This window comes from Hyaena hyaena, unplaced genomic scaffold, assembly GCF_003009895.1.
Source record: "Hyaena hyaena isolate Hyena2069 unplaced genomic scaffold, ASM300989v1 scaffold_1011, whole genome shotgun sequence".
NCBI lineage: Eukaryota > Metazoa > Chordata > Mammalia > Carnivora > Hyaenidae > Hyaena > Hyaena hyaena.
Window position 1 is genome coordinate 559,822 of NW_024081643.1, and position 25,767 is coordinate 585,588.

Consider the following 25,767-nt stretch of genomic DNA (forward strand, 5'->3'; position numbering starts at 1 on the left):
TCATCTGCAGCTTCTAGAAATGTAAGGTCTTATTGCATTGAATCTGATTCAACAACATAAAAATATCCATTGCTAGAAATGTGAGAAAATAGGTTGATAAACATTCAGTGGCATATTTTATAAATGAACCATTATTTCTTCACACATGACAGAAATCCTATCTTTTGTGGGTGGAGTGCTGAAGGCTTTGTAAAATTCACAATCACCTTGCTGTGGGCTCAAGCCAGAAGAGACAAGCATAGTAAAGCAGTTAAGGATAACGGCTTCAGAATCATGTTAGACCTGACTGGAAAGTCTGGCTCTATCTCTAATAAACTTTGCATAATCTGAGGCTACTTAACCTCTCTGGCCACAGTTTTCTTATTTGGAAAATGAGAATAATAAAAAGTATATATTTCATGAGATTATTTGCTAATGAAATCAAATAATGGATATAAAGCACTTAACAGAGTTACTGACATAGTAGATATTGGATAAACAAAGGAATACATAAAAACAGACATTAAATGGATCTTATTGTTAAACATCTCATTTGACTTTTTTTTTTTTTTTTTGCCAAACTGAACATCACTATTTTAACTCTTTTTGACCAATAATTGCTACCATCCATTTTATCTGTCTTAGTGACATGACCTCATTGGAAGATAGTATCTAAAGAAGATAATATCTAATTAATAAGAGGAAAGAAGACAGCTCTAAGTTGGAGAAAACATTTCATCAAGTGCTTTACCTGGAGGTAACCTACTTACTTATCTACTGAGACACTGATTTCCATTCCCATATGCTAAAGGTGTTTTACCTGCCAACTTTTCAGCCTATTTCTGTCAGTATTTAAACAATAGGTAGTGCCCTAATTATTGAAAATCCCTTAAATAAACACAACTGTCAAGAGCTGCTCTAAAACCCTGCTGTGGTTAGAAGCCAAATAAAAAGTAAGGCACACTCCAAGATCTCCATGAGATTTATTCAGTCCCAATTATTCAGTATGTTGGCCACTGGCCATATGCTATAAATGTTCTTTCCAGCCGAGTTCTACTGAATCGGGAAAAGCAAATCAAGAAATGCTGAGGTCTTCATGTAGAACTTTCCTTCCTAACTCTTGTATATCTTTTATTTATTTATTTATTTATTTTGAGAGAGAGAGAAAGAGAGAGTGCAGGTTGGGAAGGGAGAGAAAGGGAGAGAGAGAATCCCAAGCAGGCTCCACATGGTCATTGCAGAGCCTGATGTAGGGCGTGATCTCACAAACTGTGAGATTATGACCTGAGCTATAATCAAGACACAGACACTTAACTGACTGAGTCACCTAGTCACCCCTTAACTTGTATTTCTGTTCATGGTACTGCTATTGCCTCTTTACCCAGGTTTGAAATCTCAGCTGCCTTTCTTTGGTACTTTGAGTTGTTTTTCATAGGTACCATCCCTCTCAGTGCCCACAATGACTGCCCTTTAAGTGCCTATCATATTGCTCCTTATTTGTTACAATTATTTTTCAACTGCCCCATCTACACATGGCTTCATCCTGTGTTCATTCATTCTTCATTTTCTGAAACTCCACTTTGATCACATCAGGATTTGTCCAAGGCCCTGGCACTCCACTTGGGTTAGTTGATTTACATTTCCGTTATAAGATTCACTCATACCCACTTAGAACTCTGGAAATAATTCTTGCCCCAAAAGGAAGACTATAAGGGATTCATGCCTGTGCAGACATGTCCTCACTTGTAAGCCTTTCCTGCCACCCAGGCTTCATGTTCACTGCCCACTTTGCTTGGCCGTATTCTTTTGTGCTTGTATATTTCTCAGTCCCTGACTTACCTATTGTTAACTCCTCAGGTCAGGCTTTTGTGAGGTACTGCATGCATCTTCATTCAGAAATCTCCAGTGGCTTACAATTATTTTACAAATATTTGGTCCTGACTAGCCCCCCCATGACTTCATGTTTTACATCCAACATGACCTTCCAATTCTCCCTCACATGAACTCTGAGCGGGTCACATGACTCATTGTCCTCTGAACACATCAAAGATCCTTCTTGCTTCTGAGTCTTTGTTCATGCTATTGCTCACCCCAAGAATTTCTTCTCACCCACATTTCTCAGTCTTATCCAATGTCCAATTTCAATGTCTAATTCAGGTCCCACCTCCATCACAAGGCCACCTGAATTGATTCTACGTTGCACCGAACTTTCCTTCTTCTAATCTCTTACGGGTTTTAACTATTGATATTGCACAAGGCAGAGAATAATGCCACACAACATATAATTGAGAGAAAATTACTTGTGGAGTCATGTTAATCACTCTCTTCTTTAGCCCCCACTAGTTATGACCTTCAGGGCAAGAAGCAAGTCTTATTTATTTACTTACTTTTTAAATTCAAGTATAATTAACATTCAGTGTTACATAAGTTTCCAGTGTGCAATATAATGATTCAACAAGGAATCGAAGCTTTCAATTATTTTTTCTGCCTTTGCCTGCATAGACAGCAATAGTACAGAGCATACATAGATAAGATTCAATAAATATTTGCTGAACTGAAAGAATATAAATGATATCAGTTGCACCTTATTAGAGATGTAGACTTCCTGTTACCATCTAACACTGAAGGGATTACAGATGTGTAAAGGTCATATTGGCATTATTATTAATAATGGTAACTGCTGTTTACTGATGGTCCATCACATGTATGATAATGCACTTGGCACTTAGGAATAGTGAGTGCAGAAATATTATTAAACAACACCAGCACAAAAATACGTGGGAATTGAAGGATTCCTGTGTAGTGGAAACTATCTCCTTCTGAAAACACTATCTCTTGCCACTATTGCGGTGTTTTTTACATAATGTTATCCTGAGGATTAAAAAAAGGAAAAGGAAAACAGGTTAATTAGGGTGTTACAATGTAGAATTACATTTAAAAATAAGAGATAAAATAAGATTCCTCCTAATAGCTAAACTTAACATTAAAATCATTTCATTAGCAATATCAAACAATATGCTCTGGCTGAAAAACAATTTATTATTCAAAGTACCAATTAAACTAAATGTGATCTATAAAAGTTGTGCTTGGGAAAAAAAATCAGTTTCATATAATTAACTTCAAACTAACACTGCAATTAGGAAAGAAAATATGCAGATGTTACCAAATTTTGCAGTGTTATTACGTGGGCGTTGAAATATGTGTTGTGCTTCGGCTTTAGAAAATAATTTCTGCTGTTAAATGATTTTGACGGGAGGCCTGAGCACAGTTAAGGAGGGAATTGTGATTATATTTAAAGATCCAAATAGGGCTTTCAGAAAGCTGAGGTCTTTTACCTTAAATCTGTAAGGGATAATAGTTTGAAAGTTAACTACCATAGCCTTTTAAAAGTTGATATACCATAAAGAAAGTGATTTCAAGTTACCTTTCTGAAGGGCTGGGTCACGAAACGAAATGAGAATTAGTATCGGTTCTTTGACACTGAAGCTGTCTGGGCTCTGGGATCTCAGAACACCCACGGGGGCTGAGAGAAAAACAACTTCAGCGTACAAATGTCTCTCAAGCTGTGGCACCATGCTTTGCCACCCTGCAAAGGCATTTTTTGTCTTAGTTCTTAGTAACAATTGATGCTTCTTGGTCCCTTTAAAATTATTTTTATGTGGCACAAACAAATATATAAATGACACATTTAGGTTGAGTTTTCCAAACATTTCTTTTTTTAAAAGAGTTTTTTAGAGGTTTATTTATTTTTGTGAGAGAGTGAGATAGAGAACAAACAGGGGAGGGGCAGAGAGAGATGGAGAGACAGAGTCCCAAGCAGGCTTTCCGCTGTCAGCGCAGAGCCTGATGCGGGAATCAGTCTCATGCATCGTGAGATCATGACCTGAGCCGAAATCGAGAGCAGATGCTGAATTGACTGAGCCACCCAGGTGCCCCACTAAGTATTTCTTTTAATGGCTTCCTCTATTTTTATCTAAGTCCTTCAATTTCAAAGTTTTCTGTTCTTATGTCAACAGCATGGTAGGCAGCACAGAAGTTATCTTGAAGTATGAAATCAAACAGCTTCGATAATGCTTGAGAGTAACTCAAGTTCCAGTGTTCTAGGGCTCAACTGGCATAAAACAATTTATTTCATACCTTAATTTTATACTTACAGTGCCATTTTCTCTTTTGGAAGTTAAAAAAATTAAGTTCCTTGTTCAATTTCTAGCTTATAAAATCTTTTGAGACAATTTTGTCTGTGTAAGGCTTGGCTCAGGACAGTGCTTGACCACTGAGTGGGGGATTCACGTGGTCGTTACAAATCTGTCTTTTTCTTGGCCTAAAAGTCTCTTTCTTATTTTATTTATCCCAGAGTTTCCACTACTTTGGGGAATGGGTCTCAGTGAGTTGAAACTGAAAAACCAACAAACCTTTCTACTCCTACAGATTCTAATCTTAGAGGAAAAGGTGGCGGCGGCGCCAGGCTCTTAGTGATTACTGCGGAGATCAGGATGGGCGGAACCGGGAAGCTTGCAGTCCATAAGTATTAACAGCTTGTTATTGAAACTGTGATAGTCCTTTCAATACAAGGAAAAGATCTGCCAAAAATCTTCTTGACAACTGAGTTTAATGACAACTGAGTTTAATCTATAGGATATTTCTGTTCAAGCAAGTGAAAACAGCTTTTTTTTTCCTTCTTAATGTTGCTCCTCCCTTGAAAGTTCCAGAATCCCCTGGGAGCTGAAACTCCTTAGAAGAAATTGTGACCGCCATGGATATCTTAGTTCTTACTCTTGCTCTCTGTCCTTTAGGAGCTATCCCAAAATAATCCCCAGCTCTTAATCCCAAAACTCTTTAATTTCCAAAAAGAAAAGTAGCACTGCCTGCAAGGATAAAATTAGGATACAAAATAATTTGTCCTGTTAGTCCCATAGCATCATATAAATAAATACCCCTCAAAGACGTAACATACTTTTCAGAAGAGGTGGCATATAGATAAACAAGAAAATGCCCCTCCCACTCACTCTTTCTAAAAACAGGCAAGGAAGACCTTCCAGAAACATGCGTGAGCTTCAAGCCCAAGCCAAGGCAAATGAATGGTCTATGTGGTCACGCTTTTATCCTTTGATTGAAAATTAAAAATATATTTTTAAAGTGGTAGCAAGTGAGGCAATGTGGATGAAGACATATGGTACATTGGACTAAAAGAAGATGTATGTATGTAAATGAACTACATCACATTGATCTAAGTCAGATGAAGAGGAAGTCTAATCTATTTTCTCCCACACTTATTAAAGGGTGTTTATATCACATTTCACCTGTCATAAGACAGACTACCCTTCTACGGTAATTAAGTGTTTACACCCTTAGAAACAATTGCTATTTTAGAGTTTCCCTATATACCTCAGTAAAAGAGTTACTTCTTATTCTTGGTTCCTTCTAAACATTGGCATATGACTAACTAAATTACTGAACACACTGTTTTGTGTGTTTAAAATATCATACTAGGAAGTAAGAGAACAAAGAGGAAAAGCATGTCAGTGAAGAAGAGGAGATAAAGATTATGTTTTCTGTAGTGAAAACATTCCACGTGAAATTCATGGAATGAATTAGAACTTTAGAACAGTGGAGTATTCAATATGGGGATTACTTTAGAACAACGAAATATTTAAAAATTCCCAAATGAAACAGGAACCCAAGCTTAACATACCTGTCTGATTATTGTTTAGATTTGTTTTCTATGTCTTTCTTTCAAACTTGGTGAATAAAAGATATAGCAAGCGGTGTCAAGCTCTAAGAGGTTTCCAAAGCCACAAGATACCTCATGTACTGGTGGACTTCTCACAACTATGAAGACATGGACAAAGATCTTAATTTATAAAAGAATCCTTATCAGGGAATAGTTATTAAATCATATAAATGTGGCTGAGAAGAGTTAGGCCACAACAGTGATATAGAAAGATATAGAGAATAACAGAAAGTAAACAAAAACCCGGGTAGAATTTTTTATATATATTCTTGTGCTTGATTAAGGAAGGCAGCAAAATAGCTTTATTCGCAATGACATTCTCTTTTAAATCACATTAGATTATCATCACCTAACTTCTAGAAGAAACCAAGGAAACATTTCATTGCTTGGCTAGATCTGAACTAAAGTTTGATGCTGAGATTTAGCCATGGAATAGAAGTTCTGCAAGTCCTTGTCATTTCCATCTATCAGTCACACTTTGCAGCCTTGTTTCTTATAGGTAACGTAAACATCTGCTCACCTATTCTCATTCGTCCTGGTCATTGGTACTGTTTATCTTCAGTCTATGTTTTGAATGTGTAGTCAGGTACTGACTGCTAACCAATGAAAGAATGAACTTAACTGTGTCACCACCTCTATTAAGTTTATGTAGTCCATGCAGCGCCTGGGTGGCTAGTCAGGTGGGTGTCCAACTTCAGCTCAGGTCATGATCTCAAGGCTCGTGAGTTCAAGACCTGAGTCAGGTTCTGTGCTGACAGCTCAGAGCCTGGAGCTGCTTCAGATTCTGTGTCTCCCTCTCTTTCTGCTGCTTCCCTGCTTGTACTCTCTCTCTCTCTCAAAAATAAATAAACATTAAAAAAATTAAAAATAAAAAAAATTAAAATATATGTATTCCAAGCGTGGAAGCCTCGTGTTGGAGGACTTAGCCTGACGGCACAAATCCAGGTGGAAAGCAATGGTCTTCCTTACTCTAGGGATGACCTTCTGAAGGTAATTCAGACATGAGACATTAATTCTACTCATGTGTTAGTGTGTACCAACAAATCAGGAAACACCTGGGGTAAAGAGTTTTAACTTTTTAGCCATGAAAAATTTTGTTGCTATTGTGCAAAAGCCTGAAGAGGCACAACTGATTAACAACTTATTAAATAGGGCAAGTAGATTTAGAAAAAAATCTGAGACTCCTACTATCAACATTTTTAGGATGTTTATTTGGTTTCTCCATTAATTTAGAAGAATGTAGCTCAGTCCCAACTCCCTTATCCTTTACATAGCTCTGAAAGATAGTGAAGTAATAAAAATTTTTATCAATAGCATATCAGTCTTATTCTACTTCAGTATTTGTAAGGGAATTATGTGATATTTTAAAAAATTAAAATTTTGATTTGCCATGCCAAATTTGTACAAATTTCTTATTTTGACTGTTGGACAAGTCACAGGTAGAATTTTATAAAAGGGCTCAGGGCTGGCAATTTAATTTGTATAACTTGTTCAAAAATACCTCCCCAAATTTGAACACACACCTTACTATTAAATGAATGTGGGGGCAATCATGTAACTTCTGGATTTTTAGCTTTATCATGTTTCCTCACACTGGTCTAATCCTTACTATAGAAAATATTACCAGATAAAGGGAGCTGAGCTCATTCTTTATTCTTTCGGCAAATATTTATCAAGAGCTGACAGATACTTTGTTAGGTGTCAGGGATATAGTGAGAACAATCTAGTTGACGGTGTTGGGGAATATTATAGCTACCAGGCTGGGAGAGAAAGGAGGGAGAGGCAGATGTAAGAATATGAGCTGTAGATAATGTATTTAAACATACTCAGAAAATTCAAAGTGGTGAGTCACAGGATGATGAATAGTATAAGTTTTATGGTATTATTTTTATTACAGTTATAGATGATCTCCAAAGAAATATGGAGGCTTAAGTCTTTATAGGAATTCTAGTCTGATCCAGAAGTATTCTGGAACATTCACATTTTGAAATTCATTTTCCACCAGATTAAAAAAAAAATTGTTAAAAAACTCCCAGACTACTGGGCCTGGAAAACACCCTCACGTTGCCCCATGGTTCATCTGTCTTTTATAGTTGCAGTGTTTACACTTCTGTTTGTTTGTTTTTTTAAATTAATTTATCTTCAGTAATCTCTTCACCCAAGGTGGGACTCGAATTCCTTACTCTGAAATCAAGAGTCACATGCTTTACCTACTGAGCCAGCCAGGTGCCCCACACTTTATTTGTTCTTCATGAAAACTGACCTTACAATTTTTTTATATAGGGCAAACATGATTATTAAGGATTATAAAGGAGCACCTGGGTGGCTCAGTCGGTTGAGCGTCGACTTCAGCTCAGGTCACGATCTCATGGTTCATGGGTTCGAGCCCCGCGTCAGGCTCTGTGCTGACAGCTCAGAGCTTGGAGCCTGCTTCAGATTCTATGTCTCCCTCTCTCTGCCCCTCCCCTGCTTGTGTGCTGTCTCTCTCTCTCTCTCAAAAATAAATAAACATTAAAAAAATTAAAAAAGAACTATAAATATATATAAATAAGGATGGGATTCTGAAAATCATAGTTTTCCCCTTTCTGTGTTTTCAAACAAGAAACTCAAAGAAGAAACTGAGTCTCATAGAGGTTTGGAGATTTTCCCAAGCAGTTTCTTTTTTTTTTTTTTTTTTAATTTTTTTTTTTTTAAATTTATTATTTCTAGGAGAGAGAGAAAGAGAGAGGCAGCGTGAGCAGGGGAGGGTCAGAGAGAGAGGGAGTCACAGACTGAAACAGGCTCCAGGCTCTGAGCTGGCAGTCAGCACAGAGCCCGACGCGGGGCTCGAACCCACGAACGTGAGATCATGACCTAAGCGAAAGTCGGACGCTTAACCGACTAAGCCACCCAGGCGCCCCATTCCCAAGCAGTTTCTATACTTGTTTCTTCTGAAACACCTGTGGCAGGGAAATCACGTGTCTGAACAGTACTGGAGATGCCCTGTGTAGTGAGCAAATTCTTTAAACTTAACGACCCACATTTCTACCTAGAGCTCTACTTCAGTGGGAAGACTAGCACTGCACTCTTTCAAATGGTTCCTTATTTTGTATTTTTAAAAACTAAATCCTTTTTGACAGGGAAAGTCCAGAATGCATGTTTATAAACATATTAACTGTTCCTTTCTCTTTTTTTTTCTAAATTGACTCCTAACACTGATGTAAGCGTACAGAGCTTCTTGACAAAGATTTTCCACAACCTCCAGGTAAAACCTATCTACTGTTTCTCCATATATAGCCTGTCCCTATATAGAAACATTTCCATTTGGGAAATGGAATGATTCAGCTTTTAGTTGAGGTTTCCTCTTTGGCTGACTGAAGATATAAGAATTTACTCCTGAATAACAGTCTGAGTACCAAAAAAAAATCTAAGGGCAAACATGCTACTTACAGAAATATATAGAGAGAACTGCAAAGAAGCATCTGCTGCACATTAGAAAAAACTAAATTAAAGGAAGTTAAATACAGAATATCTGGTGCTACGTGCACTAGAAAGAAAAATGAAAGATGCGTGAAAGATAAATAAATGGAACTGCTATAGATCGTGTGAAAAAAAAAATCACAGCAACCACATGTCTCTGATTATTTAAGACAGTCCTAATTTCAAATATTTGTTCCTGTTGCTAAACCATGTGTCTTGACTTCCTTTAGAGAAACGTGTCGCTGGAGGAAAAGGGTGTTATTGAAACTAAGGTGTTCCAGTAGTTCGTAGGACCAAACCAATGCCCGGAGATAACAAAATGCCACCACCACCATTTGACTTCGTCTCCTCTCCTGGTCTCTGCGCCTATCACTAGTATTTTATTTTCTGAGACCCTAATGCTATCATTTTAACATCCATGGGAGTGTTAGTTTAATGTTTGCTTCTCAAGTCTCACTACTTTTGTCTCACTCCTAAAGCCATGCTCTAGATCTTCCCATCATAATTTCTCATCTTAGCTTCTCTTCTCACCTTAACTAAGACCTGCTTACTGTCCAAGAAAAAGTATTACTTGTAGCCCTCTCAAGCAGTGGGTCTTTATTCTCTCTTGTACCTTCTACCCCCACAGTCATCAGGAAAGTCAGCATTGGGTCCTCCTTGTTCTCTGTGTATCCCTTCTCTGGTATTATCCAGAATTACTGTATTAAAAAAAATGTCTACTTTTTTCATAGATTCATCCTTGCTAGTGGAAAAATTTGCTACCAGGTAAGTTGTCTCTCTGGAGAGAAGCAGAGTCTAGTGGCAGTAAAGTACAATAAAAATAGCCCATGAATCTAAAGAGCTATCACAGAGGGAGTAGTTAAATAATCTGAGAGAATGTTGTGGTCAGAATAGAATTCTTTTTTTTTTTTTTAAGTTTATTTATTTTGAGAAAGAGAGAGTATGTGTGTACATGAGTGAGGGAGGGGCAGAGAGAGATGGAGAGAGAACACCAAGCAGGGTTCATGCTCAGCACGGAGCCTGATGCCGAGCTATTAGCTCATGACCTGAGCTGAAATCAAGAGTTGGATGCTTAACCGACTGATCCACCCAGACACCCCAGAATGGAATCCTTCAATGAATGATTTCAGAAGACAGGAAAGTCATATGAAGTGAGAGAGGTCACTGGAGATAAGGGGGTTAATGTTGGATGAGGGGTTAATTTAGGTAATAGGAAGGAGAAGAAATAATGGATAGAAATATAGGAAGACCTATATATGTAGACAAGATTTGGAAGACAATTGATGTTTAACTGCTCCAACTTACTTTTTCAAGGAGGAGGTATCTAAGAGAAAAGAGGATTATGGGAAGTTTGAAGGTATGAAGAGGGAGTACAATACAAGACTTGAAATAATCATTGTGAATAACATTCTAGTGATTGCTCAGGGAAACAGGATTATATACAGAGCACAGCTGGAGAAATGATATATGTTTTAGTAAGTTCATCTGATTACTTCCTTCGAGTCAGTAGTTCTACACTTTAGAATAGCATCCAAATTACCTAGAGGGCTTGTGAAACACAGACTGCTGGGCCCCACTATTCCAGGGTCTGACCAAGGAAGTCTCTAGATGGGCCCAAGAATGTGCTTGTCTAACAGGTTCTCAGGCACTGTTGCTGCCACTGGTTCTGAGACCACACTTCTGAGAGCCACTGCTCTTTCTCCATTCTAATGGTTAGGTAGAATCAAAACCCCTGAATTTGGTACATCTATATATCTGTATATCTATATCTATATGTACCTTTAGGAGATATATCTATATCTAATCTATATATATATATCTATATATGCCTTTAGGAGAGAGTTAAGCATATCTCTCTCCTAAAGGCAATCTAGATTGACCTTACGGATTCATCATCACATCACATTCCTGGTTCTCCAAATTCCTATAACAGGTTTTCAAGACTCACAATCAACTTACCTATCTAGCATTATTCACAATGTATTCCAATATAACCTTCTTTTCTAGTTGGGCATTTCCTTCACGTTTCATACAATTTCCATCCACCTTCACCACTATTCCTATGAAAGGGAATGTTCTCTGCACCACTTTACAATACCCTAAATGTTACCCATGGCTCAAAGAATTTCTCTTTTATAAAGATTCCTGGGTTCTGGGCCAGACTGTTATCTTCCTTTATTGAACTGCTATTGTAACAAGAGTCGTTACCACATAATTTTGTTTTTAATAATTTTTAACAATTTCCATTTATTTATATAAACTAGTAGTAAGCTATTTGGTTAGCAAATACAGATTTTATACATTTTGTATCTCCTGCAAAGTGTTCAACACAGTATTAGAGAAATTATAGATACCCAGTGGGTTTTGTTTATTGTATGAAAGTTTTCCTTATATATAAACAAGGTTTATATAAAATAAATTACAGATTACTGTCAGCTATATATTCTTATTCATTCTACATAGACATCAGAGATCATAAATATGATTTTCTTATTTTCTTAGAGTATGAAAGAAATTTTTAAAAGGCCTTGAATATATCTCAAAACCAAGGTGTACAAAATACAAAAAAAGGCTAGGTAAATAGGCCATGCTTTCTGCTTGTTTATTCCATATCCAATGATGTATTTTGAGTATTATAAAACAGAAAAGAAATATAGTGGGCTTTTCTTGACAGTAATACGGGGAAATGATTTTTCCTATTTTGGCTAACTTGGATTGAACAATGTAAAGTAATGTTAGAGATTTATATTGAGTGGAAACCTTATATCTATATAATTTGTTTAATTTTCATATCCACTTGAGGGTCAGAATCATATTAGTTCTATGCTTCATCTTCTGATATTGATATCTACTGATATGGATCTAATGATAATTTCAGATATCTTCTTTGATATTAATCAAAATAATGATGATTGGCTTTACATATTAACAATATAACCATTCCTTTTATATACCCACATTACTTTATCCTTATAGATATCAGGCCCATAAAATTTCTGAATGTCTTGCTCAGAAAAATATTATTACATTTAAATTATAAACTAAATACACATTTTATTAACTTCTGGCAAAATATTAAATGTGAATATTCAACCAACAATTGCCAAGTATGGGGGAGATAGAAAATAGTAATTAAACTCATGTGTTTATTTTTGACATCTGCCAAATAAAATTAAGATTTGTCCTGTGGTTTACTGAGGGGAATGACAACAAAGTAATAAAAATTGGTTTTCATTATTTTTTTGTATCTTTAGAGGCCTAGCTTAAAATAGCCTAATGTTAACAATAGGAAAAATTCCTATTGATTTCTCTTCCTCATTTCTCCCAAGTTCTCTAGTTTCTAAGTCATCAAACTCTCACTAACTCCCAAAGAGCATGGCTTCATTTTTGTGTCATACTGGACCTCCAGAGAATTCCTAATAAATGATCTTCAGAAGAAAGATAGATTAAACATTTTGCAAGCAAAATCTCTACACAGGGAGTGCTCCAGATCCTAAGTTTGATCCCCAGGACCAAGCCCATATAAAAAGTTCCAGCATGTTTCCTTTTTTCTTCCAACTAAAGAAATAAATCAAGAGAATAGCTACTTGTTAATCACATGCAAATACATTGAGAAGATGGAAAGCAGAAAGTCTCTTTGTGCAAAGAAGTTGCATTTGTTGCATTTCTCCTTCCTAATTTCCTTGATCACATTTTCTCAACAAAGCTACGAAGCTACATACCTTGAAAAAAAGAATGAAAACTCAGAAAAAAGTTTGCATTCCACATGTCATTATTGTCTTTTCATAATATTGTTTTACCAAAACCATATCAGGTGAAATTCCTTTCAGTTTTATAAAGGGGCGTGGTAAGGCTTCTACAGAAGTCTATTTTAATGCCACTGGGAAAAGGACAAGGCAAGTGCACAAAACAAGTGACCACATACCAACTGCTGTCATGTAATCCCAGCGCTCAATGAGGCACATATTGAAGATGAGGTGATCAGATGTTTGCCCTTGGCCAATAAGTGAAATCTGCCTCTCCAAATTCTGGCAAACAGACGAAGTCCAGCCAACAAGAAACCAAAATACTACCAGGAGCATTACTGCGAGCATCCTCATGACCCGTCCACCAGTCATATATGGAATCCGTTGGGCTGTTCGTGAAAGAAACACTTTCAAAACCCTGGAAAAGCAAACATCAAAATATGAAGGCAAGCTTAATACTCAGAAAGTAAAACTCCACAATATTTTCTTTTTCTAGGTGAAATTTAAACCCACCAAAACTCTACTTATGCAGAGTTTAACATGAAAAAAATCCAGAAACAGTATTGGTTTGTATTGTTTGTATACAAACAAATATTGCTTGTATTTTCACTTCATTTCACTCTAGTTTTTATCTTCCAATAGCAAAACAGATATCCTACATTAGATGCCAGTGAGTCAAAAGATTTGCAAAGGATGGAATTCTTTTCACTATGTCTTAATATTTCAAGGAAAATAATCAAGATCTAAAAAAAAAAAAAAAAAAAAAAGATCCATAGGGAAGCATTGCTCAGATAGGGTTTCTGAGGGATCAAAAATAGTCCTGAAAGTGAGTAGTTGGGTTTTACAATATTATGCTAAGTGAACAATTTCCTCAAGCCAGTTCTTTTTTACAGTAGAAGGTTATAAAAGCTATTTTCTGAAAATTATTCTAAATGACCTCTCTCTGTAATTATTTCATCACATTACCAAAGACAACAATGAAATATATATGAAAACAATGAAAGAGATATTTAAACAGGGTAACTGAATTAAGATCACCATCTTAAAGAAGAGGATTAGGATGACCTATAAGAAATGTAGTGATTAAAGAAAAATCTTTTTTCTGTGTATGTAATTCAAATGAATAGCCAGAGTTGAGAACTACTGGGTTAAGTTATATCTAAGAATGAACTATTCCATCTCTAGTTATTGTGTGAAGACAAAATCCAAACTTACTGTAGAGGTCCTTCTGCTTACCCATTTCTTTAATTTTATCTCCAGAATATTCTTAGCTAATTTTAACTCCCCACTCTCATTCTGATATTTTATGTCACAAAATTGTGACTTGAAATAAATTGCCATGAGTGGTTTATGATACTATGGAATCAATTTCCAAAAGGCCAAAATAAATTTATTTTCCCAACTTTTCTCCTTCATTCCTTCAGCTGTTTCTTCAACTTTTCTCCTCCTTCAACTATTCCCTTCTTCATCTCATTCTTTCCAAAAAGTTTTATGAAGTATTCCTATGAATTCTTCACAAAAATAATTTTAAGTCCAGAAATGAAACATACACACTTAAAATAGCCTAGATGTATTATACTATTTTTTCTCTCTCTATAGACCTTCGGTAGCTCTTCCAGAATAAACACAATACACCCAGTAAAGAAAGTTATTTTTTAGCATATTTTTATTTATCCTTCTTTCCCCTATATCTTTAACTCCATTGTCCTTCAGCTAACACGTAGGATGAAGTTATTTAATATTGAATAAAATACCCTCAACTTTGCTGTGGAACAATGTCAGAAAAATATGTATAAAAAAAGAGTATAGCAGAAGATCTCTTTAACCATTCTCCACTTAACTAGTTTATCATATTACTGGTTATTCTCCATTCTCTATGTAAAACACACTGAGTACTATGCATGCATGCTAAATGCTAGCAGAAGCAGTTAGCTTGCTACCTCTGTCTGGTATGCCTCAAACACCTCTACTCTAACTACTTGGATTGCTCCTTGTTAAGAATCGGTTGTATGTGACCCCCAAATCATGCCCATTGTTATCATCTTATATAATTTAACTAGATTATAAATAAAATAATTACACATGATTGTGAACCAAAAGGAGACCTATTTGTATAAAATCTATCTTGAAAGCTTTGGAAAGACTCCATGTGGGTGAATCATTATATAAGCTGTTAACTTAGGGGAAAGTGAGGAAACTGTAATACACTGGGATAGTAAACAAACTTAAACTAGAAAGAGTCTATACTCAGAATGCTTTAAAAAGTCTTTAGATTTGTGGTCTTATTTAAAGAACCAACAGTGTGAACAGTAGATAATGCACTACAATATTTTATGTTAGAAAGAGAAGAATCCACTCCAAACATTAGACCCATAGTCAAACAAGGGGCCTTATTTAAAACATATTTGTAAATGATTATTTGTGTGTTTTAAATTATATTCTCTTATACATTTTACTTTAATGCCTTTCTGCTTATCAAGTTTATTAGTTTATTGACCAGTGACTAATCCCATAAAGAAAGCCTTTTCCTGTACTTAGTAGATCAAAATATTCAGAGAACTCTTAGAAATAAGAGAATTTTTTTTAAATTAATGTTTTTGCCATGCCAATCTTATTTTCTGTAGGAGAAACTTGTAGCCACTAGGTACACATAATTGTTTCTGGTCATACATGGATGAATTCTACATTTTGAATGACTAGGAACTCAAAAGAGGAAATCTGGTCCATTTTTATGGTCTTTTATATTTTGGCTGGCAGGAAGAAAAAAGATAATTGTTCTAATTCTAGACATAATTTAAATTGAAATAGAATTATAATGAACAAATATTTATAAAGTGGCAATCATATACTGGGTATCATGCTAGGCAACCTGGGAAGAATAAGATATAGTTATAGAAGCTTACAATCTAACTAGAAATAAGTGTACAAATAACTACCATATAAAATAGCATATAATCTACATTCTATGTAGCTAATAAGTCTAATACCCTAAGAGAATAGGTCATACTTGATCTGGACTTCGATGGATACCAATAGAAATGGAGGAAAGTGGAGAAGATATAAGGAGATATTCTAGGTGGAGAATAACATAACATAACAAAGTACAAAGCAGGAAATGTAAGTTGCATTTTGCAGAGGACGTAACCCAGTTTGGTAATCCTTTAATCAATAAATCTGAATTCTATATTATAAGACATTTTTATGTTTTCCAGGTGACCTCTTGGGTATTTATTGTATAGTCTGAGAATTCAAGATTGTCATAGATCCCATAGTCTCATTTCCAGAGAGGAAAAACCAAAGCCAAAGACTTCATGAGTCTCCTGTTAGTTATTAGTTTTAATGGCTTTTGAATACTAGGAAACACACTAACACAACTCTGCACTTCAGTCTGAGCCTTTCAGGATATTGGGTTTTGTAAAATGGAAGAAGATGAATTTTTCTAGCATTGCCTTCAAATAAAATGAGAAAATTGTGCCATATCTTTAAAAAACAAACTCTTGTTAGTTTATATGGGTGCATTCCCTAGATACCAACTTCTAAAAATGAAAGCCTTAGATATGTATTTATATGAAATACTGCTGTAGGAAAAAATACAATAATCAAATTTCTTAGATTACTTTCTCTACTATTTTTTTCATAGATAAAGTTTTAGGCTACCATCTGTTCAGAAGATTTCACTATTTCTGAAGGAAAGCGGTAACATATACAGGAAGATGGCAAGATATTGACAGAATTTAAAAAGGCATATTTAAAGAATATATTCAGTTCCCATTATTACTAGTAGATAAATTCATGGAAATGATGTTGCAACAATGAAAAGAAAAGGGCAACCCAGGAACTGGCTGTCACTGGAGTATCTGCCTCTACTTTTTCACTTCCCACACATTTCTGGTTTGAGCTCATAAAACTTAGGACTTATACTCCTGCAATATCTAACTGATATTGGTAGTCTTCTTTTATTTGCTCTCTCTCCAGCTCTCAGCACAGCTAAAGCACTTGGCTTCCATTATGTCACATCCTCTTGATTTTCTTCTTATTCCTCTGTTAGCATCTTGTTAGCCTCTGATGCAGATTCTGCTTCCCCAGTGTTTTAAGTGGTAGTATTTCCCAAGGACCTCCTAAATGTAGCCATTTAGATCTATTTTTTTTATTTAAATACTGTACCCAGGGAATGCCATAGACACCCCTGTTTCAGTTATCTGCATGCTGGTGAGACCCAAATCTGTATCTTCTATTTAGATCTCTCTGAACTCAAGATCTTTCTACTCAGCGACCTACTAGACATCAACGAGTCCTAAAATAGTCATCGCTCTCTCTACTCCTTCCTCCTGTAGCCTACTTTTCTCCTGTGTTACCTTTCTCAATGACTAGCATCACTTATTTGATCAAAGCAGAAACCTAGGAATAAACTTTAATTTTTCTTTCTCACTTACATTTCAAACATGAAATGAATGATCAAGAATTTAATTTCTACCTCTTAAATATCTTTCAAATCCTTCTCTTTTTCTCCATCTTCACTGCTATGCTAGCTCCTGGTCATCAACCTATAGTAGTTTCCTAAATAGTCTACTTACTGGTCTTGCCTACCTTCAATCCAGACTCCACTCTGAAGCCACAATGGTCACTTCTGATCATGTCACTCCCTGTTTATAGTGCTCCAGTGGCTCCCCATCAAAATCCTAGCTCCTTAGTATGGTAAAAGGCCTTCAAATGCTTTTAAATATTGGTTGCCCCTTGCGTCAGCATGCTTATCTCTCACCACTCTCCCTTTCCTAAAGATCTGCACATTCCTGTGGACTGTATGCAGGTGTCCTCTGTCTGAACCTTTGCCCTCAGCTTTCCTTACTGCCCCTCCCCCCCCAATACCAACACCTAATTTAGCTAATTTCTACCTATTCTTTCAAGGTTCAGTTTTGATGTTGCTTGCTCTAGGCCAGTGGTTCCCAAACAAGTATCATCAACATCATCTGGAAACTTGCTAAAAATGCAAATGCTGTTATCTACCTGCTTCCAGGCTCATTAAAATTTAGTAAACATAAATCAATAGGCAATGAATATATGATGGTTTAGGGGAATAGTATTAGCAAAAATGGTGGAATAAAGAACCCCACTAGTCCATCCACCCATAAAAGCAATGAATAAAGTGGCAAAAACTATTAGCATCAACTTTTTTGGAACCCTTGAAAACAATCAAAAGCTTATAGCAACCACGGGGATGTCTAACCAAAAGAAAAACAGCTGAATCTGAGTAAAAGAGTTTTGTGACATTTTAACATACTGTTCTACCCAGTGTCCTACCTCCCACTCACCAGATCAGTAGTGGACTTGAAGACACATCTGAAATTCTCATTATAGGTAACTAGTGCTCAGCAAACACAATACACCTTATTGTTAAAAAATTGTGGTTGTTCATTTTGACCTTTCTGGTGGCTATCTGGAGGACTAGTTCAAAAGGCCTGCCTTTATTTTTTTTTTTAATTCCAGTATAGTTAACATACAGTGTTATATTAGTTTCAAGTGTGCAATATAGTGCTTCAACAAGTCCATACATTACTCAGTACTCAACATGACAAGTGCACTCCTTAACCCCCATTACTATTTCACCCATCCTCCCACCCACATCCCTCTGGTAACCATCAGTTTTTTTCTCTATAGTGAAGAGTCTGTTTCTTGGTTTATCTCTCCCTCTCTCTTAATTTCTTTGCTCATTTATTTTGTTTCTTAAATTCCACATATACGTGAAATCATATGGTAGTTGTCTGTAACTGACTTATTTTGTTTAGCACTATAATCTTTAGTTCTATCCATGTCATTATAATTGGCAAGATTTTATTCTCTTTAATGCTGAATAATATTCCATTGTATATATGTACCACATCTTCTATTTCCATTCATCTATCAGTGAACTGATAACTGCTTCCATAATTTCCCTTTGTAAATAATGTTGTGATAAAAATAGGATATATATATATCCTTTCAATTTTTATTTTTCCTTTTTTTGGGTAAATATCCAGTAGTGTGGTTACTAGACTGCAGGGCAGCTCTACTTTTAAGTTTTTGAGGAACTGCCATACTATTTTCCACAGTGGCTGCCACCAGTTTGTAGTCCGATCAACAGTGAAGAGGGTTACTTTTTCTCCACAGCCTCCCCAACATTTGTTGCTTCTTATGTTTTTATTTTTAGCTATTCTGACAGGTGTAAGGTGATATATCGCACTGTAGTTTTGACTTGCATTTCAAAGAGTATGCTTCATTTCACCCAACTGGGAATCCTCCCAAGGCTGACGTAGCTACCTGAGGGTCATTTCACTAAAACGTTTAAAGGCAGACAGATTGGCTGATGTCACTTGGGGCAAGAAATAATGGTTAGGACAGACGATAGACTAAACAAAAAGGAATAAAGGCTGGGGAAAGAGATCTGCTAGGCAAAAAGGGCTTTGGAAGCTCCCATGTATTTCCAGGCATCTAGAAAGCTGAAAAATGCTCAGAAAAGATCTAAGAAGCCCTACGCTCTCATATCCTGTTGACCTGAGGATATGAGTGATAAAGCAGAGTGATAAAGTGGTTAAGGCAAAGTGGTAAAGTGCTTGAGACATGTTCCAATATGCACATACACACACAGTCCATGTGCAAAAAATAAGAAATTTTAAAAAGTTTTTATTTATTCCAGGCTTTAAGGAAATCTCTGTTAAACCACTAGCTCATCAGGAAGTCAACAGAACCGAGACTTCAGTGGCTATACATAACAAAGGATACAGATATTACAGAGTTAGCTCAGAAAAACCAGTAAACAAACAAAGAAAAGCAACTACAATAAGAAACAACAATAAATGTTGGGGAAGATGAAGAATATGATTCCAGATTTACTGCATTATAATATTCAAAATGTCCGGTTTTCAAAAAAAATGAGACATGCAAAGAAACCAGAGTTTATGGCCCATATGAAAAAAAAAAAAAAGAAATTAATAGAAACTGCCTCTGAGGAAGCTCAGGCATTGTATTTATCAGACAAAGATGTTAACTGTATTAAATACGGTCAAAAGCCAAAGAAACCCTGCACAAAGAACGAAAGTAAAGAAAGAATGATGTTTCACCAAGTAGAGAATATCAATAAATAGAAATTATAAAAAGGAACAAAGAAGAAATTGAAAAGTACAATAACTTAGATGAAAAATTTGCTAAAAGGATTTAACTACAGATTTGACCATGTAGAAGAAAGAATCAGTAATTCTGAATATAGGTCAATTGAGATTATACAGTATGAGGAGCAGAAATGAAAATAAAATGAAGAATAATGAACAGAGCCTAAGAGACCTGTGGTACACTATTAAGAATACTAGGATTTGCATAATGGGAGTTCCCAAAAGAGAGGAGAGGAAAAAGCCAGAAAGAACATTTGAAGAAATAATGACTGAAACTTCTCAAATTTGACAACAGACTTAAATCTACATATTCAAGAAGCTCAAGTAATCAAAGTAGGATAAATTCAAAGAGACTCACATTAAGTCACATTATAATCAAACTTTTGAAAGCTAAGATGAAGAGAAAAATCTTAAAAGTAGCCCAAGAAAAGTTACCCATTAGATATCAGGGATTCTTAGCAAGATTTAGATCTAATCTCTTATTAGAAACTATGGAGGCCACAGGGCAGTGGGATAACATATTAAAAATCCTAAAAGAAAAAAACAAACCTGTCAACAAAGAATTCTATTATTGGGCAAAACTGTCTTTCAAAAACGAAGGAAAAATTAAGATATTCCCAGATAAATAAAATGGAAAGAGTTCATCATTAGTAGATCTGCTCTATAAGAAATACTAAAGGAAGGGGCACCTGCATGACTCAGTCATGCATCTGAGTTAAGCATCTGACTCTTGATTTTGGCTCAGGTCATGACCTCATGGTTCATGAGTTCCAGCTCTGCATTGGCTCTGTGCAGACAGAGAGGAGCCTGCTCAGGATTCTCTCCCTCCCCTTCTCTCTCTGCCCTTCTCCCACTTGTGCATGCTCTCTCTCTCTCAATAAATAGATAAACATTAAAAAAAGGAAGTAATAAAGTAAGGCCTTTAGGCTAAAATGAAAGGCACTAGACAGTGACTAAAATGCACAAGAAATAATGAAGAATATTGGTAAAGGTAACTATAGAAATAAATCTAAAAGTAAGTATTAATGTATTTTTGGTTTAAAACTATTCTTTTTTTCTTATATAATTTAAAATGCAACTGTATAGAGTTATAAGTATAAGTCTATGTTGATGGTCACACAATGTTGAAAGATTATAATTTGTGACACTTAACAATGTCACACATTGTTTTTCTTTTTTTAATGTTTTTATTTATTTCTAGGAGAGAGAGAGAGAGACAGCGTGAGCAGGGGAGGGTCAGAGAGAGAGGGAATCACAGACTCTGAAACAGGCTCCAGGCTCTGAGCTGGCAGTCAGCACAGAGCCCGACGCGGGGCTCGAACCCACTACTGCGAGATCATGACTTAAGCGAAAGTCGGACGCTTAACCGACTAAGCCACCCAGGCGCCCCATAATGTCATACGTTGTTAAGGGAAGCAGAGTGATATATGGCAAAATTTTTGTATACTATTGAAACTAAACTGGTATAAATTGAAACTACGTTTTTATATATTTAAAATATTAATTTTTAAAAAAACATTTCTTTTAAGACAGAGTATGAATCAGGGAGGAGCAGAGGGAGAGGGAGACACAGAATCTGAAGCAGGCTCCAGGCTCTGAGCTATCAGCACAGAGCCTGATGCAGGGCTCAAACCCACAAACCACGAGATCATGACCTGAGCCCAAGTGGAATGTTTAACTGACTGAACCACTCAGGTGCTCCTATGTATTTAGAATATTAATTGTAGGGGTGCCTGGGTGGCACAGTTGGTTAAGCGTCCAACTTCAGGTCAGGTCATGATGTCACGGTTTGTGAGTTCGAGCCCATATTGGGTTCTGTGCTGACAGCTCAGAGCCTGGAGCCTGCTTCAGATGCTGTCTCTCTCTCTCTCTCTCTGCTCCTTCCCTACTCACTCTCTGTCTCTCTCTCTCTCAAAAACAAACATTAAAAAAAAAAACTTTAGAATATTAATTGTGGAATGTGAATTGTAATCCTCAGGGCAACCATGAACAAAACAACCACATATAGTAAAAAATGAAAAGTGAATAAAAATGTAGAAGTGCTTTTACCATAAGAGCAGATAGCAATGGAGGAACTGAGGAATAAAAAAATATACATAAAAATAAATACCAAAATGATAGAAGTATGTCATTCCTTATGAGTAATTGCATTTAAAGTAAATTGATTAAATTCTCCAACTATAAGTCAGAGATGGCAGAATAGATTTTTTTAAATGATTCAACTGTATGTTGTCTACAAGAGTTCACTTTGGATCCAAAGAGAAAAATGGGTTGAAACTTAAACAGTGGAAAAAGATAGCCCACGTTAATAGTGACCAAAAGAGAGCTGGGATGGCTACATTAACATGAGATAAAAAATACTTTAAGACCAAGTTTGTTAAAAGAGACAAAAACACTATAAATTATAAAAGCATCAATCTATCAAAATAGTAATAATTATAAATACATATGCACCAAATATCAAAGCCTCAAAACATATGAAGCAAATTCTTACAGAATTAAAGAGAGAAACAGAGAGTTCTACATTAATAGTTGAAGACTTCAATATCCTGATTTTAATAATGGATAAACTGTATTGACAGACAATAAGGAAGTCAAGGGCTTCAACAACATTGGGAATCACCTAGTTCTAACAGACATATATATAAAACTCCACCAACAATAGCAGATTAAACATTCTTCTCAAGTGCAGAGAGAACATTCTCGAGGATAGACACAAATTAGGCCATAAAATAAGTCATAATATGCTGCAAAAGATTAAAATCTTACAAAGTATTTTCTCTGGCCACATGGGTTGACATGAGAAATTAACAACAGAAGGAACTCTAAAAAACTCACAAATATGTGGAAAATAAATGGCACACTCTTAAACAACCAATGAGTTAAAGAAGAAATCACAGAAGACATGAGAAAATAGTCTGACATAAACAGGCTTTTTAATTTAATTAAACATTAAAATGTTCTGAAAACAGAACATTTCAAAGCTTATGAGTGTTGAAAAATTTAGTGTTTAGAGGGAAATTTATAACTGCTAATGCCTCTATTCAAAAGAGAAGAAATATATCAAATCAAACTTTCCACCTTAAGAAACTAGAAGACAAAGAGCAAACTAAATCGAAAGTAAGCTGAAGGAAGGAAATAATAAATATTTGAATGAAATAAGATGAAATGAATAACTGAAAAATAATAGAGACAACCAAAAAACCACAGCTAGTTCTCTGAAGAGATAAACAAAATTGACAAACTTTTAGTTATTCTGAGAAGGAAAACAGAAAACTTATATTACTAGAATCAGGAATGCAAGGAGGCATTACTAGCAACTTCACAGAATAAAAAGGACTAAGGAGAATACAAAGACCAAGTGTATACCAAAAAAACTAGGTGACCTAAGTGAAATGGACTAATTACTAGAAACACACAAATTACCTAAAGTGACTCAAAAAGAAGTAGAATATCTCAAAAGACCCATAATAAGCAAAGAGATTGAATCAGTTATTAAAAACTGCCCCCCCACCCCCCAAAATCAGGATCAGATGGCTTTACCAGTGAATTCTACCAAACATTTAAAGACTTACACACATTATTTTCAAACTCTTCTAAAAGAGGGAAAAACACATTCTGTATTGTTTTATAGGCTAGCATTACTTTGATCCCAAAGCCAGATAAAGATAATACAAAAAGACAATTACAGACCAATATCCCTTATGAATATACATGTAAAATTCCTAAGCAGAATACTAGCAAACCAAATTCAAAAGCATATTAAAATGATTATATACCATGACCAAGTAGGATTTATCCTGGGTACACAAGGTGGTTTAACACACAAAAATCAATCAATATAATACACTGTATTAATAGAATGAAAATAATCCCACATGATCATCTTAATTTATGCAAGGAAAAGCATTTGACAAAAATCTAAAACTCCTTCATGATATGAACACCAATAACTAGCTATAAGGATAAATTCTTCAATTTGATCCATATTTGGCCTCTATGAAAAACTCCCAGCTAATATATTCCATGGTGAAAGATGTATATTTCCTAATATCACAAACAAGGCAAAAAAAAAAGTTGTTTTCACCACTTCTACACATCACTGCACCAAAATTTGTAGCCATGGAAATTAGTTAAGGAAAAAAAAAATAACAGGCATTCATATTGGAACAGAAGTAGAGCTATCTCTATAAGTAGATGACATGATCTTATATATAAAAAACCCTAAAGAATACACACACACATACACACACACACACACACACACACACACACACTTACATACACAAACACATACACATAATTTGAGCTAAAAACCCAATTTACTAAGTTGTAAAATACAAGTTTAACATACAAAAAAATGAGTTTTATTTCTGTATACTAGCAATCCAAAAGTGAAACTGAGAAAAAATTCCATTTACTATAGCATCGAAATGAGTAAAATACTTAGGGGTAAATTTAACCAAGGAGGTAAAAGATGAAAGCTATGGGACGCCTAGGTGGCTCAGTCGGTTAAGTGTTCAGCTTCGGCTCGGGTCATGATCTCACGGTTTGTGGGTTCGAGCCCTGCTTCGGGCTCTGTGCTGACTGCCAGAGCCTGGAGCCTGTTTCAGATTCTGTGTCTCCCTCTTTCTCTGACCCTCCCTGCTCATGCTGTCTCTCTCTCTCTCTATCAGAAATAAATAAAACATTAAAAAAATAAAAAAAAAACCCACAACACCACCAAAAGAAATTAAAGAAGACCTAAAGAAATGGAGAGGCAATCTGTGTTCACGGATCAGAAGACTCAATAATGCTAAGACGGCAATATTTCCTAAACTGATCTATAGATTCAAGTCAATCTAGAGATTGTAATGCATTCCCTACTAAAATTTCAACTGACTTATCTTCAAAAATGGACAAACTGATACTAAAATTCATATAAAATTGCAAAGCACTTCAAATAGCCAAACAATCTAGGAAAAAACAAAGTGGTCTTGGAAGACTCATACTTTCTGATTTCAAATGTCGCTACAGAGCCACAGCAAGCAAACCCGTATGGCATTAGTATACGATAGATATATAGATCAACAGAATAAAACTGATCATCCATAAATAAACCTTTACATTGATGTTCAACTGTTTTTGACAATGGTGTCAAGAGCATTCAATAAAAATAGTTTTTTTTTTAAACAAATGGTGCTGGGACAAGTGGTTATCCACATGCAAAAGAATACATTTGGACCTCTACCTTATGTAATATACACAAATTAATTCCAAGATATCAAAGACCCAAATATGAGAGCTAACACCACGAAATGCTTAGAAGAAAACAGAGGTAAAATTTTTGATCTGGGATTAGGTAATGCTTTCTTAAATATGATACCAAAAGCACATGTAACAAAAGAAAAAATAAACTGAACTTCATAAAAATAAAAAAAATCTATTAAGGCACACTATCAAGAAAGTGAAAAAGAAAACCCCCAGAGTTGAAAAAAAAAAATTTCAAACAATGTATCTAATAAAGGTCCATATCCAGAATATATAAAGAACTCCTAAAATGCAACAACAAAAAGGCAAACAACCTAATTAAAAAATAGGCAAAGGACTTGAATAGATACTTTCTAAAGAAATTTAAGCGACCAGTAAACACGTGAACATCTCAGCATCATTAATCACTGAAGAAATGTATATCAACAATGCAGTGAAATAACACTTCACACAGAGTAGG

At 35.5% G+C, this 25,767-nt stretch overlaps 1 protein-coding gene across 1 annotated transcript in view; it reads right to left on the minus strand.

Moving 5' to 3' along the window:
- Positions 1-25,767, minus strand: part of LOC120223571 (probable G-protein coupled receptor 158) — an 82,282-nt gene that overhangs the window by 14,899 nt on the left and 41,616 nt on the right. The window contains exon 3 of the mRNA XM_039221775.1: positions 13,095-13,333. Coding sequence (XP_039077706.1) covers positions 13,095-13,333 — 239 coding nt within the window. The remainder of the gene's footprint in view (positions 1-13,094; positions 13,334-25,767) is intronic.